Source organism: Meriones unguiculatus, chromosome 3 (genome assembly GCF_030254825.1).
Source record: "Meriones unguiculatus strain TT.TT164.6M chromosome 3, Bangor_MerUng_6.1, whole genome shotgun sequence".
Lineage (NCBI taxonomy): Eukaryota > Metazoa > Chordata > Mammalia > Rodentia > Muridae > Meriones > Meriones unguiculatus.
Window position 1 is genome coordinate 38,445,258 of NC_083351.1, and position 18,506 is coordinate 38,463,763.

General features: G+C 39.0%; 1 protein-coding gene across 3 annotated transcripts in view; it reads left to right on the forward strand.

The window, feature by feature from the left end:
• Stx17 (syntaxin 17) overlaps positions 1-18,506 on the forward strand; it is a 51,424-nt gene that overhangs the window by 17,933 nt on the left and 14,985 nt on the right. For 2 of the 3 annotated variants that reach the window (XM_021652844.2, XM_060379886.1), the window contains exon 4: positions 12,940-13,165. In XM_021652844.2, coding sequence (XP_021508519.1) covers positions 12,940-13,165 — 226 coding nt within the window. The remainder of the gene's footprint in view (positions 1-12,939; positions 13,166-18,506) is intronic. The other variant, XM_021652845.2, reaches the window with a different exon arrangement.

Consider the following 18,506-nt stretch of genomic DNA (forward strand, 5'->3'; position numbering starts at 1 on the left):
TGGCCATTAAAGTAATGAGCTCAAACTGTTGTTAGATACACGTGTTTGCTTACTTTACTCATTTCTGCTCTGGACTTAGTGTATAGGCTTCTTCATGGCTAGTTTGGAATAAAAACAATTTTCAGAGAAACAAGTTCATGAACAAGTTAAGGTTTTCCATATTTTTCAGAATTAGATTTCTGTAAGACCTACCTTTTCAGTTTGACTTTGTCTTTGGAGACAAAGGTCTTCTTAACTTACGCGCAATCTAATTTCCCAACCTTTTATTTTTTAATGATTTTGGAATTTTCTTCATACTTAGATGATGATAAGCAAGATTTTGCTTCAAAATTTTCATTAATTTTGTTTTTCAGACAGAGTGTTATATAGCTCAGGTTGGTCATCTAGCGTTAAGGCTGGCCCCAAACTCTTGCCATCCTTGTCTGTGTCTCCTGAGTTAGGTAGTATTACAGGTGCACACCACTATACAGGGTATTAATTAATCTGTTCTTCGGTACCTTACAGCATGTGTGTATGTGTGTCTGTGTGTGTGTGCATGCATGCCTTGTATGTAGAGTGTCCAATGTTGACTTTTAATTAGGCTTTCTAAATTTTCAGTCAATATAGATACATAGTTAATTTTCATAAATAGATTTTATAGCGAATTACTTTTAAATTTTTATTATTTCTAATAACTTTTTGTAATCCCTTTGAATTTTCTTTTAATAGTTGAACTTTTTGAGACTCATTTTTCTTCTCTTATGATAGCACTGTAGTTTTAGATTCCTATTTTATTTTGATTACTTGACTTTTTGAAAATCTGGCTCACCGACCACTTGAAGAAAGAGTTGCTTGCTCAGCTGGGTGGTGGTGCACACCTTTAATCCCAGCACTTGGGAGGTAGAGGCAGGCAGAGTTTAAGCCCAGGCTGGTCTACATGACAAGCTCCATGATAGCCAGGGACACACAGAGAAACCCTGTCTCAAACAAAACAAACAAACAAAACATCAACAAAAAGCTTGTTCATATATATATATATATATATAATATATTATGTATATATATATTATATATAACACATTTTTATAGTTTGAATCTTATGTGACACTGTCTGCTTTAAACAAGTTACATACAGTTTATGAGCTCAAGTTTCCCCAACTGTCAAATCAGTGTAACAGTCCCTAACTCTGGGGATGGTTGTAAGATGGTCAGCCATTTGTGCCAGTGTCCTACACAGCCCCTATCATAACAGCAGACATTTAATAGGTTAGTTCAGTTTTAGGTGGGTATAACTGTGTTACTTTCCCCAGCCCTATGAAAGTGTAAGGTAAATATTCTGGATGTGGGTGTATGCAGGCCAAAGGTCAATGTCCATTATCTTCCCCACTCACCTTAGTTTTTGAGGTGGGGTTTTTCACTGAACCTGAAGCCTGCTCATTTGGCTAGACTGTCTGGCCAGTGAGCTTCGGGGGTCCTTCTGTCTCTGCCTCCCTGGTGCTGGATCATGCCTGGCTTTTTCATGTGACTGTTCATCTCCTCATGCTTGCATAACAAGCAAGTTGCCAAAGTAAGCCATCTCCCCAGGCCTAAAATAAGTATTCTGAAAAACAATGTATCATCTCTCCTCCTCCCTTAAAGCCAGTGAGATACTAACTGATAACAAAGCTTCTAAAAAGCATATCTCAGTTTCTGCCTTGAGGGCTCCTGACTGGATGACAGTGCAAAAGGTCAGTTCAGTATCTGTGTGGAAATTTAAAGCTCCAGTAAAAGTTATTGAGAGTCAGCATAGGAGTGGCTGTGAAATGTCTTATAAAAATTAGCTATCTGTGCAAAGTGAATAAAGTGTAATTAATAAAAATTAAAAAAAATTAGCTATCTGGATTCTGGATAATTTTCTTTTCAGGTAAAGGAAACGAGAAGAGCAGAGAAATGTAGTGCTTGTCTAAAATATAATTTTAAAAGGAGTTCGGGAAACTTGGTGTTTGAAGTAGTGAGTGGCTGCAGGGGTCTCGCTGCTCTCGTGGCATACTTGTACCCCACTGTACAGCGGTCCTCAGCCGTGGGTCGCTGCCCTTCGCAGGGTCGCCTAAGGCCATCTGCAGATCGGATATTTATGTTGAGATTTAGAACTAGCAAAATTGCAGCAATGAAGTAGCATCAAAAATAATTTTAGGAGTGGGGTCACAACGTGAGGAACTGTATTAAAGGGTCACAGCATTAGGAAGGTTGAGAACCACTGCCATGGTAAGAACCAGTTCCCATGTTGAGCCCTACTTCCTTTATAATCTATTAATGCTAACTCAAGTGGACAGGCGCTGGAGCATGGCCCTTAACACATTAAATTAGATGCTCACTAAATACTTGATTAAATACTTCTTTGATTTTTAGTCTCTTTGCCTGCCCCTGACCCCATGCTGAAAATTGAACCTAAAGCCCTGTGCAAGCTAGAGCCCTAGGCAAGTGCTCTTCTTCTTATCTATGCCCCTAGTTGTGATTTTTCAATCTTTTTAATAGTTGGTTATTAGTTTTAAAATATATTATTTTCAGTACTGTTTTATACTAAAACAAGTGTAAAGTCATACTACTATCAATACCTTAGAGAAGGAGGTAAACAGTGACTGTATCTTAAATAAAAATAAAGAGTAGTCCAGATTTATTTTAATTCAACAGTTATAACTCTGGATCTCTTAACAGTAAGTCATACTACGTCTAGAGTATGTTTGCTGTGGTATTTAAATGTTTACCAGTGGACTTGTGCTTGTGTTTGTAAAGAAATCTGATTAATTATTACGATACCAAATGTTTTTTGCTGTACACAATTTGCTCTTAAAATTGCATGTTATAAAAACACATTAGAAATCCTAAATCAATATTTAATGAAAGCAAATATATGCATAGCCACTCATCTTTTAATCAGCAAATACAAATTAGCCATTTTTCAGAATTCTTAATTAACTTAGAATAATTGCTTTTTATAATTATCATCCATATAAAGAGTATATTTTACTATATCTTAGCTTTAGACAAGAATTTAGAGATATTTTTGAACAAAGTGGAGAAAGATAAATGTAGTTATTAATCTGAACAGGTGGGGATGTGTTTTAAACTGAAAGTTTGGGCCTGGTTTACAATTTATATTCACATACTGCAAAGCTTGTTAAATACGGAGTTGCTGAACTCACCTGTTAGGGCTTGCTTCCCTTATTACGGCCCCACTGGTCTAACTTGTGGGTGTTTCTGCAGATGTTATTATCAGAAGTTGGGGGCTCCTGCACTGGCTGGCTTTTTTGTTTGATTTTGTTTTTGGTTTTTCTTGTTTTTGTTTTTTGAGAGGATTTCTCTGGGTAGCCCTGGCTGTCCTGGACTCACTTTGTAGATAGGCTGGCCTAGGACTCACAGAGATCCACCTGCCTCTGCCTCCCAAGTGCTGGGATTAAAGGCGTGCGCCCCCACAGGCCTGGCTGGCCTGCAGCCTTGTATGTAGATGAGAACTGTCTGGAATCCCCGATGTGAATCCCTGAGCCCCTTGCCTCCGCCCGTGAGTGCTGGGATTATGGGAGCACTCCACCCCACTGGTCCATGCCGCGCTGGTATTGGACGAGGGCTTCGTGTCTTTTAGCCCTTTCCTAAGAGTTTCAGGGTTTGGCATACCTGCCCTCTGGTCTGACTACCAGAAAAGCAGAAATATTTTACCATCTACCACTTCCTCAGTGTTATTGTTGGCACTATAAGCAAAAGGAAAGAAAATCCCTGTCCTTGTACACCTTGTATTTGGGGGAGTGGCAGGTGGAAAGAATAAAGAGATTTTATTTTTATTTAAATTTTTAAATTTTGTACTTTTTATGTTCTAGAGACTAAACTCAGGGCCTTGCACATGCCAAGCGGGTACTCTACTCAGAGCTATATCTCCATCCCCAAAATGTTTATTTTTAATGTTCTGTAGTTGTCCATACTTGTGGGATGTAATTTTTTCAATTAATTAATTTTTCTATGTATGGCTGTTTTGTCTGCATGTGTGTCTGCAGAGCATTTGCATACTGTGCCCACAGAGGCCAGAACTGGGCGCGGAAATCCCTGGGACCGAAGTTAAAAAGTTGTGAGTCTCCGTGTGGGTGCTGAGAACTGAACTCATCCTCTGCAAGAGCAGCCAGGGCTCAGGTTCTGAGCATGCAGTGACCTGAGATAACCTGAAGACATCTTTACCAGGGAGAAATGAGCAGGTGTCTGCTCTCCCATGAGGGAACAATAGACCAAAGAAATGTTCCACTGAAATCTAACTTAGTAAACCAGTGAGTTTATTAAGGTTACTTACAGGAGTATAGATGAGTTGAAATCAGCTGCATCCCTAAAAAAATGCACCTCAGCTTGGGCCACAACACAAAAGCTGCATCCCTAAAATTCTCTGACTTTCAGATAGCTTGACAGTTGAGAGAGCCCCTTCTACCTAGCAGTATAATGGCGCAGGAGGGGCCTTGTGGCTCCTCTGAGTTTCAAGAACTTCCTCAGGCTTGTGGGTTGTTTGTTTCCTGAGCTTTTTAATTCTATTTAAAACTTCGTGTTAACAAGCCTCTTTCCAGGATAGAATATTTTAACTTGGGAGACATTGTGCATTATTCAGGTACGCACCATACCCCTCCCCTGTGTCAGTTATTCTAGGGGCCGATGAGTTAGCTTGTTACCTGCTAGCTTTGTAACTTCACGAGATGGTTCCTACCCCAAGTCTAATAGAGTAAGAAGCTGCTTGATAGCAACTCTAACGTTGAGCACATTTAGAGAAAATTATAAACTCACATACTTTAAACACATAGAAACATTTAAGCTTGCAAGTTAATTAATAAACGCCATGCATTTGTCACTCATCTGTGTCAGGTCCTCACATTTGTCACAGTTCCTTCCTTTTCCTCTTTTAAGGAAGCTGCTAGTTCCAGCAAAGCTCAGTGTGCACTCTTCTTCCATCCTACTTCCCACACCCATACTTCATCTGAGTGAAGTCTTTTTTCTGATTTAAGTATAATTATATATGAGTAAATTTACTTCTATATCCCCTCTTTTTTCTCAAATAACTTTTTGTGTTTTGTGTATTAACTGCCACACCAAAGGATATATATATTTAAAGTATCTAATCTTTTTTTTTTTTTTTTTCGAAACCGGGTTTCTCTGTGTAGCCTTGGCTGTCCTAGACTCTCTTTGTAGTCCAAGTTGGCCTCAAACTCACAAAGATCACCAGCCTCTGCCTCTGCCTCTCTGAGTGCTGTGGTTACAGGCATGGGCCACCGTGCCCAGCGTATATCTAATCATTAAATATGTTTGTCCTGTGGCTATATGTATGCCAAAGCTCCACAATCAAGGCCATGTAGACTTGATAACTTGTGAACCATTTTTCTTCTGTAGCCCTGAACCCTCTTGGCCTCTACTGCCACAGCTGCTCTCTTCCCTGGCCCTCATTCCATTGACTGGCTTTCTGCTATTATCCATTAGGTAGGGTAGATTTCTTACAATCTATATAATCTATACAGTATATGATTAAAACATAATCATACAACATAAAATTCAGTTTCTTTTCACTCTGTGAATATTCTGAGGTTTATCCCTCTTGTTCTATGCATCCATGTTTAATTTTTTTTTTTTTTTGTTATCGAACAGTGTTGTATTGTATGAAGATAGCGTAGTTCACCTGTTAGCGGACGTTTGGATTGTTTATTGTTTTGTCTGTTAGAAACAAAGCGGCTGTGAGCATTTTGGTATGGAAAAAGGATTTGTTTCTCTTGGGTGAATAACTTAGGATCAGAATGATGGCGTTGTATGATAGTAACTTTTAAAGAAACTGCCTGTTTTTCAAAACAATTGTTCTATTTTATTCCCACCTAGTTCCTCAAGTTCTTGAAGACACTTGATAGACTTGTTATTTTTAATTTTAGCTACTTTAGAATGTCTATGCTGTGCCTTGTAAATTTAATATTCATTTGCTTAATGAATAATCCTTAATAATCCTTCTGCCTTACCCTCCCTGCTGCTGGCATATAGCCGTTCGCCACCACATCCAGCTGTTTTCAGTTGAGTTGAGGTGGTTTTCTTTTATTGAATTCTTTTCTGTCTTGATTGCTATAACTTTCTGTTTTAGAGGTTGAGCAAGAGCTTATTGTATTCATCTATTGCTGTTTTGTTTTCAAGTGATAGGACACAAATTCACACATGTTTAAGGAACTTCAGCAGGCCAGGCAGTGCTGGCATGCATCTTTAATCTCAGCACTTAGGAGGCAGAGGCAGGAGAACCTCTGTGAGTTCAAGGCCAGCCTGGTCTACACAGAGAAACCCTGTCTTGAAAACCATAGATAGATAGATAGATAGATAGATAGATAGATAGATAGATAGATAGATAGATAGATGATAGATGGATGGATGCATAGATGGATAGAATGAAGAAACTTAGGCACACTTGTGTTTCTCCTCGGCCTCTTTATGCTGCTCTACTCTCCTATACTTGACTCCCTACCTCCCTGTGGCCCCTAGGATGCTTAGTTTCCAGTTGCCACTTAAAGTGACCTGGTGGTGTGAAAGCCTGTGTAGTGCCCAGGTTATTTCCATTTCTGATGTGCTTATAGTAAATGCCTTTGTGTGGAGTCCATCTTTTTGTGTGTCATCTTTCCCTTTGCTTTTAAAAAAGTTAACATTGCTTGGAGTACAATTCTGATTAGATGAATTCTTTTGATTTTGGGGGGAGGAGATAGAAACTTTACCATGTATAGAATTCTGTAGACTTTCTCTTTTCTGCACTTTGAAGACATCAGCTGTCCTCTCACTTAGGCTCCTGTGAGGAATCATCTCATCTTTGTCCCTATGTGGGGTGTCTGTTTTTTTCTCTGCTCTGACGACTTTCTTTTTGTTAAAGATTTGGGGACGTTCACAGGACATGGTGTATTTTCTTCATTGTCTTGTGCTTTCAGTTTGTTGATCTTTGACTTCTCAGTTTATGGTTGCATTGATTTGGGGAGTTTTCTGCCACTGTTTCCTTCTTAGTATGTTTTGCTCTCCCCTTCCCTCCCTTCTCCAAGAACTCCAGTGCAGGTGCATTTGCTTGAATGTCATCTTACAGCTGACTGGTGCTTTTAAATAAGTCCTTCCTTTTTCTGTTTTCATTTTGTTTACTAGTCTCTGGTGGTAGTGTTTAATCTGTCATTGGTCCACTTAATTCTCATCTCATACAAATCGAAGTTTCTAGAGTTTTGACTTGGGTTTTTAAGTTATCTTCCTTATCGCTACTTAATTTTTCAAACACATGAAATGCAGTTGTAATGATGTAATTAATATTCCTTTCTACTGCTTTAGCAGCTGTGCCAATCAGGCCTATTTGGATCTGTGATTACTCTCCCCACTATGGTTCCTGTTCTCCTGTTTCAACATATGTCTGATACTGTTTGGTTTTCTTAACTGCTGTATGTTTTTATGATGCTATAATATTTTCTTGAGCTTTGTTCTGGACTGCCATTAAGTTACTAGTTACTTAGAACGAATGTGGTAATGCTAGGTACTGCGTTAATGATTCTTTAACTGGAGGCTAGCCGGAACAACACTCAGTCTGCTCAAGTATTCCTCCTTTCGGGGACTCAGCTTCTGCGAGTGCCCTTCAGTGCCATGTGGATGAAAAGTTTCAAGTGTAGCTGCTGGAGACAAGCGCCACCTCCTGCCTTGTGTGAGTTCTGGGCACTCTTTCTCTTAATCTCTTCAGATGGTTCTTTCCCCAGCCTTGGATGGTTTCCTCACATTGAGGTTCTGGTCCGTTTTCTGCGGAGCACTGCTCTAGCAATATCTCTGGTTATCTCCAGGGGTACATGCATGTTTCCTTTCTCCCCAGTTCTCAAGTCTCAGAACTCTGCTGTCCTTGGACAACAGGCCAGGCCAGCCACTCACTAAGGTTTTGAGACTGCAAATAGAATAGGCTTTATAGCTTTCTTTTCTGGAGTGAGGAAGTCTCAGCATTAAGAAATATTTTGTGACCAGTTTTTACAAGATAATGATGGCTCTGGAAATTGTTACTGTGAAAATCACTGGAGAATCAGTGTGGTTTTCAAAGAAATGTCCTCAACTTCTCTTTTCCACTAACAGCTAGCATAGAACTTGTCAGGAGCCAACATATCTGAGGCTCACTTAGAGATTCTGGTTCAGTAGATGTCAGAGCTCATTTGGAAGGATACTTACTGCCTATACAAAATCTACCCAGTTTGCAAGCAGCACAGGTACACAAAAGTAAAACCAGACAGGAACTCAGGTGATATGAAGTGTGACTTTGATGATCTTACTAGGAGACAGAGTAAGATCACTGTCTTACTCTGGGTCTATGTTTTCATCTTTAAAAGGAGTGTTTGGGCAGGAAAAGAAGCAAGAGAAAAGAGAAATAATGAGGTGAACAGTATGAAAGCAAGAAAAGTAGAAAATAGTTCAGAGGGAAGAAATAGACAGGGAGGGCAGGGGAGGTAGCAATAGCAGGCAGTCAAGAAGCAGCTTCCTAGTTGGAGGCGGTAGAAAAGAAGTTACGCCAGGTTAGTGTGAGTTCAGAGGAATTTTATTGCTGCTTTGAAACATTTATGAGATTAATCTGGACTCTGGCTCTTTGACCTGTGTCCTAATTGGCACAGGGAGGATGGGGTGGAAGACATCTAAGGCGTCATGCTGTCTTCCTGTGGGAAGGACAGATGCTGCTACTTTGGTTGGCCCAGTGCTTTTGCACAGTGGGCAAGGGAGTTCAGCACAATGCTATTAAATACGGCAAAGATGCGTGTCCTGCTGCTGAAGTGCCGACCAAGAGGGCGTTGTGTTTAGTATGTCCTAGTTCCCTAAAACTGGTTTTCAGAGACAAGACCAAGCTACTGCTTTGTGAAGCTTATACAGATCTCTAGTGACACAGATTTTTTTGGGACGTGTTTCTTATCCCCTTTTAATTTTGAAGTTTTTCTTAATACAAAATCAAAAGCAAAACAGGATCTAAGTGATTTTGCTCTCTACATCATCTGTTAGCGTTACACCATCTGCCCCAAGGCAGTGGGCCTGAGCCTTCCTCTTGTTCTTGCTGTACATGTATTTTTATATCCTTTTATTGTTCTTAACTTTTTCAGCAGCCTCCGCTCATTCTGGGCTCTTCCTTGCATGATTCTCCTTGTTTCACACCACTCTTTTGGGTTCACATGACTTTCCTCCCTCCCCACCCCCTCTTTGGGGAGTGTCTTGAGATCCTGAACTTTCCATATTCTGCAGTCATATTTGATTCCTAGACATCACTTTCTTCTGCTTTTATAGTATTATAAATTCACAATTTAGAGGGTCAAACAGTTTCTTTAAAAACAAATCTCATCACAGTATAATTTATTTTGTGGCATCATCCAGCCCTTTTCTTCAAAGCTGATAAAATTAACGCTCCCCATGACTCACTGACTGTAGTGCTCTTCTCTTGACTGTCAGTGACTTCTGATATGTGCCTTCTCACAGGTCTTTTTCCTACCACATGGTTTTATGTTATGTCAGAATTCATCCCAAAGAAGCAGTCTCTTTCATTACTTCTTCCACCCATTGAAAGAACACAGATTCACAGGCTACTAACTCACATACCTACACAGCTAGATCTCTACTGCAGCTTATCCCCCCCCCACACACAGGTATTTTCAACCATATTGGCCTTTAGGTTGGTTATCACTTAGATCAATGTAGATTTCTTTTCTAGAAACATTAAACTCTGAATAACATGGTATGTACTGTGGAATACTCATGCCATGAATATACTCCCAAACAATTACACTTACACACTCATGTACCAAAATAGAGAGCTCTGAGCATTCTCGAAGGGTCTGTGGCTCATTTCACTTACCACCACCTGTCCTCCCACCACAGGCATCGCCATCCTGGCGACCCTGGCAGGTACTTCCCATCTTCTCTGTGTGGCCTCGTCCCCAAATGAGTCCTTCAGACTGTGTTTAATTCAGCCTGTTTCAGAACATGATAGAGACTGAACTAAGCAGACTGTGTCTTTGCGACTGGCTTGCAATTTACTCTTGTTGCCGTAACAGTACCTTCTAATCTGACTTTTGAAGTGGGTCTGTTCAGTACTGCTGTTGCTCTGTTATGTTCTGCCAGATTTAAGTTGCCACATTTTCCTGAGAATTTCTGCACACTGTTTGTGAGAGCACATGAGTTCGCTGTGAATATTTCCTTTTCTTTGCTGAGTTTTGTTATCAAGGCACTAGCCTTTAACCATTCCATGAGGGAGCTGTGTAATTTCTTACAAATATTTGGTAAAACTGAACAGTGACACAACTCCTGCTGGCTTTGAGCCATTGTTTAAAAACAATTTGGTTGATTGTTGTTTAACATGGGGAAGGAGAGGGAGGGGAGTTTCAAAAAATATGCATTTAATTTATTTCATAGTAGCTGGATATAGTGACCAGTGCTTATAATCTTTGCATTCAGGAGGGAGAAGAAGGAGGATCAATGAACTCAAGGCCAGCCTCAGCTACATAGCAAATTTGAGGCTATTCTGGGATGGATGAGACCCTATCTCAAAAAAAAATAATAATAATAAAAAATTAAAAAAAAATAAAGAAAGAAAGAAAAAAGAAAAAGAAAATTAATATTTAAGTGACCATTTAGGTTTTGATTATATCAGTTTGATAAATTATACTTTTATATAAATGTGTCCATTTCATCTAACTCTTCTAATTTATTGGCATAAATTTATTCATAATTCTTTTTTTGCTGTTGGTTTGGTTTGGTTTTGGCTTTGGTTTTGTTTTTTTCAGGACAAGGTTTCTCTGTGTAGCTCTGGCTGTTCTGGAACTCACTCTCTAGATCAAGCTGGCCTTGAATTTAGAGCTCTGTCTGTCTGCCTCCCCGAGCTGAACTTAAAGGGCTGCACCACCACTATGCCGTTTATTTATAATTTCTTATTATCTTTTTAATTCTTTAAGATGTGCAGAGATGCTCCTTGTTATGATTTTGGTTATTTGTGTCTATTTTTAAAACTACTTTTGTGAAGCTCACCAATTTTTTTATTCTTCCCCAAAAATAATTTTGGCTTTGTTAATCTGTTGTGTACCTGTTTCTCTGTCTCATTAAGTTTATTTGCCTCTTTGTAACTTTCTTCTTTTTACATTTGCCTTTGTTTCTAGGTTCTTCAGTTGGTTTTTTACCTTACCAATTTCTAGTCTTTCTTTTCTTGTTTTTAAAATGAGTGTGAAAGGAAAGCCTTGAGCAAGCTGTATAGGTCAGCTGCGTGGAACAGGAAGGCTTAGAGTGGAGAAGGTAAAGCAGCCTGCGAGCAAGTGGAGCACAGCTCATGGGCGAGGGAGCACTAGCTCGGGCAAGCATCTGAAAGAAGAAGAGAAGAACAAGGAAATGGAGCTGTCTTAGTCATTGTTGTATTGCTGTAAAGAGACACCATGACAAAGGCAACTTTTATAAGAGAAAGCATTTAATTGGGGCTTGCCCATAGTTTCAGAGGTTTACTCCATTATCATCATTGGAAGGAGCATGGTAGCATGCAGAAAGCCTTGGTACTGGAGAGGTTAAAGTTCTACATCCTGATCCTCAAGCAGTTGGAAGAGAGGCTTTTAAGACCTTTCATTTTAACATTTTTGGGCTGGGGAGATGGCTCAGTGGATAAAAATATTTGCCACCTAAGCATAAGAACCAAAGTTTAGACACCAAGAACTCACATAAGACAGGCCGGCGTGGTGGCCACCTGTCACTCTAGTGCTTGGAAGGCAGAGACAGGAAATTACTAGAACAGGCCATCTGGCTAGAGTAGCTGGAATCAGTGCACTCCAGGTTCAGCCAGAGACCCTGCCTCAGAAAACAAAGAAAAGAACAATCAAGGACAACATCTGATATCAAATTTGTATCTCCCCCCGACATGTACATCAGCATACACACGAGCCTATACACATCCAAACATTCATGCTCGTACACACACATATAAGAAAGAAACAGTTGTAGTTTTGTCAGGTTTTGTATTGTATTATTCTGTCTGTGTTATTATATGTTTCTGAAGAGACACTTATAAAGTGATTCTCTATTTCTGGTGATGGGATTGCTTTAAAGTCTGTCCATCTATCTGACATTAATGCTGCTGTAGCAAGTCATTCTTTGGATAGCGTTGTTAGGGTTAATGTGTTCCTCCTTTCTTTCCTCTTTGTTTAAACCATTTTGTATTTATGTTTTAAATGTATTTCTTGTTTATTCTGTCCATAAATATCTTTATTTTATGATTAATATTTGCTTAATTAATATTTAATATAATTAATGATTGTCTCTTTTGTTCTATTATGTGCTTTCTTTTTTAATATTTTATTTTTTAATTTTATATGTAGGATGTATGCTTGTACATATGTGTGCAGTGCCCCTGGAAGCCAGAAGAGGTCATCATACTCCCTAGAACTGGAGTTGCAGACAGTTATGAGCCGCCGTGTGGGTGCTGGGAATTAATTGAGCCTGGATCCTCTGCAAGAACAGCCAGTGATCTTAACTGCTGAGCCATCTTTTTAGCGCCTATTACATGTATTTTTTTTCCCCGCTCCATTGACTTTTGTTTCATTTTCATTTTTACTTTACTCATTTTGGAATCATATACTTTTATTAGAAATTATAGAATGTATCTGTGATTTAACAATACAGATCACTTGAGTCTTTAGGATATTCAAGTTCTATGAATGTCCCACAAGATAATGCTAGTTGTACAACATTTATTGTGTAGTAGTCACATGTAATAAAAGCAAAATTACCACATAAATTCGAGTTTGAGGACATGGATTCTAGGCCAGCCAAGAGACAGATGTGGGAAATTGAAAATTTGTATGCTCCTATAGTAGACAATATATAATCATTTGCATTCATGACCATTATAGCAAATTATTCTGCGAAGAAATAGGTCTTATACTGAGAAATGCTAAAGGTAATGTTTCCATTTTTCATTTATAGCAACTCCGCTCCAATATCCGAGAAATGGAGAAGCTTTGCTTAAAAGTCCACAGGGATGACCTGGTTCTTCTGAAGCGCATGATAGAGCCTGTTAAAGAGGCGGCAGCCACTGCCACGGCAGAGTTTCTCCAGCTCCACCTGGAATCTGTCGAAGAACTGAAGAAACAATTTAATGACGAAGAAGCTTTTGTACAGCCTTCTCTGACCAGATCCACGACCATTGGTGGTAACACATGTCTTACTGTTGATCCTAGTGGTGCGGTTTGCTAAAGCTTAGCTCTTCGGGTATAATGGAGAAATGCCCTGGAAATCCTTGTGAGTGAGTGAGCCAACCCCAAACAGACCAGACACTTGTACCCTGGGGATTTTGCAAGATAAAATTGTGTGGATTGGAACTTTGGGCTTACGTCTATGCTTGCCCATGTGTTGAAAAGGAACGAGTACGTTATTCGTAAAGATAATGCCCTTGTGTGCAGCGTGCGCCTCTGTCCTGCCCAGTGCAGGGCAGGCTGCTTGGAAGCGGTTCTGACGCTCTGGCTTCACAGACTTAGGTCTCTCTCCTCTCTCCATTCTCTAAACTTAAGTAACCGCATGAAAAATCTATGGTGATTTCATTCTTTCAACTTTTGGGAAGTGATATTCTAAGAAACCGCTGTATGAACACTGTTATCTCATTTCTAAGGATGTATTTGGTGATCTTTGGTGACACTATGCTAGTATCTTTTATAAAGAAAAAAACGTTGGCTTGATAAGTCATAGTGCTTTAAAATAGCTGTTTTTTATTTGTTTGGGTCTTATAAGTAAATGAATAGAATAACTAACAAGGTTTCTGTAATTGAGTTATCTCTTAGGAAACTTAAAACCAAAGTTTTAATCACCAAAAGTTAAACTTGTAAAGTGTGGCAGCTTTATTTTATAACTGCTACTCTTGTTTCCTGTTCCGTTGTAATTGTTTATCTTTTATTTTTAATTTATCCCATCTCATTACATTTTGTACGTCTTAGAGGATTTTAATCTTTATGAAAAATATGGGCTACAGATCAACTAGAGATCAAAGTGGGAACTTAGGGGTAATGTACCTGGCCATGTTTCCATTTGTATCTACCAGGACACTCTTCTTGCTACTCCCTGTGTCTTAATTAAATGTGTACACAGTCACCACTAATGAGTCAGCACTGTGTAAGGGAATGCAGAAGTTCAGGCTGCCAGGCAGCATCTGAGGAGCCTTTCTTTTCTGTAGCCTTTGTACTGTACACAGTGCTTCATGCATTGTGAGCTGCTCCTTGGTGCATTGTAAATTCAGCCAAATGAGTAAATGATAGGGATGATGTCCCTTCAGATACGCTGCAGTAGCCCTGGGCATGTGCTGCGCCTGCAATCCCAGCCCTTGGGATGCTGGGCTAGGGTGAGCAATTGGGAGTTTAAGGGCTACAGGAGCCTTTTCTTATAAAACCTAGCTGAAACAAAAACCAACCAAACACCGAAACAAACAAAAACAAAAATTGCTTCAGTCATTTTGAGGTCATTTTGGTAGTTTACCATTACTATTTTCATAGTGCTATTTACAGTGACATATTGGTGCAGAGAAAGGCTGCTCATAGCTGGAGCATGCATGGATGTCTTCTGGACATAGGTAGATACTGGGCTTTCTCCATCCATATGTTTATGGACTACTATACCGAGGCATTTTGACAGGAATAACAGTGAAGACAGTAGGATTTCCTGGAAAGACTAGTTGGTGTCAAACTCCTGATATTTGGCTTCAAGTGCTCCATCACAAGTGTTTTCATCTGAAGCAAAATACTTGAGTTCGTCCTGAATTTTTCTCACAAGAGTAACATAATAATTGCTTTAATTTGCATTTTATCATTGCATTGTGTGCATTTATCCAAGAGGAACTATTTTTGGCCTGTTCACTTGAGTATATATCACTGGAGAGTTTCCTGGTCACCTACTTCTTGCCAATTACACTTGCCATTAAGCAGAAGGCTGGTGTGAAACCTGAGACTTAGTAGAATTGGAGGAAGCATGTGTATTAAAGAAACAAACAAACAAAAAAATTAGGACAGAGACAGAGGGTGAGAGGGAAGAAACAGCATGTGAAATCCATTTTCAACTCTATTGATTCTCAAACCTCTCAATTTGTGGAATATTATTAGTCTAAACCTCTGATGATTGCCACTGGAGGACACAGTGCTGATATGATTAAGGCAGCCTTTCTGTTTGTAGAGCAGCACACCCAAGTTGTGCTAACACTGAGCAGAGGCTTCACCAGAAGTACATTATCCATGCAAAGCAGGCTCTAACAGCCCCTGAGGCATTCACATACTGAGCCTCTACTCGGTTGCCTTAAATGCAGAAACACTACTAACAAACTTGAACGATGGGAAGAACACAAGAAACGAACTTTCACAGGCTTCCAAGATGGAGTAGGATTGGGCATGTGCTGTGTCTCCCTGATGGCTACAGATTCCTGTCACTCTACACATTTTTATCCTGTGTGCTCCAGTTTCTCCTTGTTTTTGCTTTGCATACCCATTAGAATGCTGACAGCCTAGACACAGAAATCTGTACTATTCGCATGGAGGTTAAATGTCTTAAAATTCTGTGTTCTTTATAAATCTAATTCTAAATAAATTGGTTGGAAACAGATTCAGAGCAATCTTGCCACATTACCATGAGTGACATCAAAACTACAAAAATAGTTTCCATTTACAAATAGAAATAAATTAGTAGAATAGGGTACCTTATGTTCTCTAGAAAATGAAGGAAGTTTGGGGGAAAGCCTTGTTTTTGCTGTGTCTTTGTCCAGCTTCTGAGAGTTCCAGAAGCCCATCTCTGCCAATCCTGCTTGATATTGGAAGCTCCGTGTGTCTCATTGGGTGTCCACTTTCATTTCACTCTTCTTGCTCCCCGTCAAGAGAAATGATGAGCCTACTCATCTGATTTGCATTCAGAATGGAAGCTCATCTGTCTCACCATTCTTGCATACAGGACATACACTTCAGTAGCACAGCAGGAATGGAATTTTAGTCCATTTTCAACAAATACCGACAAAAGGAAAGATCTCAATCTTAAAACTGCTGGGAACTTCAGACCAGCATGTAGAAGTCAATGCAATAGTAGATTTCTACCTCCAGTGTATGCATGCACTGAATGGTTCTGCAGAACACAGCACTGTTTCAGTCTGATGGTGTTCAGAAGCTACATTTTCCTTGATTTTAATCTAAAATTCCTCTTCTTCATTAGGTTGTGACTTAGAAGTCATTTTATTTTGATAGATAGGTGTATCTAATTAATTTCATTTTTAAGGTGTCAGAACTTGAAAAGTTTAAGGAGTGCTTTGAATTTATTTAGTTTTATAGTGAAACACTAATGTCATGAAGATTAGCAGAGATTTCATATATTGATTCATATCAATATCATATCATAGATGTGATTCATATATCACATCTGCTAAGTGTACTTCCTGTTCATAAAGAACAACAAAGAAAAAGGGAGGGCAGATATTGTTAGACAGTTTATTTATCACTTTAACCAGAGGGAGTTAATGGTCTGAAGGTTTATTTGAATGTATAGATATTAATTAGGCTTTACATTCAATTGTAGAGTTTAGAAAACACACACAAATTTGTAAGAGTTCATAGTCAAAGGATGAACACTAAGGTACAAATTGAAATAAGTGAACTGCAGAAGTTGTAGAAATTAAGAGTTCTTTCTTGACAGTCATGCCTTGAATTGATTTGTGGTGTTGTAAATTAACAACAAGGTTTTCCATAAAAAAGAAAGGACGTCTTTGTTGTAACAAAGACAGATACGTAGTTGGGTTTCAAGTGAGATGGAGATGACCTAATCATCTCTTTTTTGTCCTGACAGAAATCTTTCATGTCTTTTAAATGTCAGATACTTCTCATCTCTCTCTCTCTTTAGATAAAACATAATCTTTCCTTGTTTTGTAGACCCTGCCTATTTCTCTTGAAGCTTCTCTAGGTAATGGCTTAAGTTCTTTAGAGTATGCACAATATTCTGTGCTTATATTATGTCTGAGACCGATCAAGAAGTTACATGGCATATAAAATGAGAGAAAGTCATAGGTTGATTAATTTATCTTGATTGAAGTGAAAATTTAAAAATTTTTAAGCATTTAAAAAAGATTGGCTCTTTATATGTTATACTCTGTGTCTGATGATTTTGATCTTTAAGATTCAAAATATAGACACCCATATACATACAGATGGTACTAGTTAGCCTCATTATTTTAAAAGAAGAGGACAGGAAGATGGGAAGGGGAAATATTGGAGGTTCCAGGCAGAGTAGAAGGGGTGTTTGGGTTTTGTATGATTGAGATATATTGTTGCCAAAGAGTAAATAAAAATATTCTTTAAAAAAGCATATTATGAAAAACCTGAGCCCATCTAGGCAATATGACACTTCTAAAATCTCAGCACACACACATTCAAATAAATCAAGGTTAGAATTGAAAAATAACCACTATGAATTCTGACGAGTCTGCATGCTATCTTTTGTTCAGGTGACTGTACCCTTCCTGATTATTTTAAACACGTTTTTCCTCCTCTTAGGAGTAAAGTATTTGTTAACTTTGAAAATAAACTAATCACTCAGTTTTCTAAAATATCATTCATTTTTAGGCTTGGCTGAAAACAGAAGGAATGGAAAGGTAATAGGAATTAATATCATTTCATAAGGAGTAGGCCAGGTCACAGTCATCATGTCATTTCAGAACACACTTGTAAGCCTTCAGCAATCTTGTGTGTGCTGCATAAGGTCTTTCCTGTCAGAAAGGCCCCTCCTCATCTACGTCTTTTACTCAGTGCTGCTGTATTTTTCTTCCTGTGCTTTGGTAATGCTCGCTGCTGATTGTAGCTTAGCTGTGTTACTTCTCTCTTGAGGTCTTTGCTCATACTGGGTTCTCCATCTAGCATATTTATTCCTCTCTTCTTTGCCTAGTAATGCCATCTTTTCTAGAAAGTCTCAAGTACCTGCCATAACAAGCTGGATTAGAGCTCCCTCCAAACTCTGTCTCTATTATCTCTGATGTGTCGTCTCCTTTTTTAATGATCACCCCCTTTTTATGTCTGATTTTTTTTTAGAATGCAATTTCTTTCTGAACTATACTCTGTACCATCCATATTTTCATCCTTGCTATTAACAACAACACATAATGTTAAAGTCAGACCAGTGAGGTGGCTAAGCAGGTAAAGGCGCTTGGATCCCTGGGACCCACGAAGGAGAGAACCTTCTCCTATCCCGTTAAGTTGTCCTCCAACTCCCACATGAGCATCATGGCACAGATACATATATGTGAACACACAACAAAATAAATACAGTGTAACATAAAAAGATGTTAATGTAGGATGGCAGGTGTTTTGGGTTTAAAGTGGAGTGAGCAGAGCTTCTGGTGTCCTCCACACATCACTGTTCCTGTTGTAGGGCTGAAGATTGTCATTTTGCACTAGATATATTGTAAACCCTCAACTGGGCTCCACTCTTTAACTTTCTCGCCTGCCAACTTTATCCTTAATTTGCTCTTCACGCTATGGCTACAG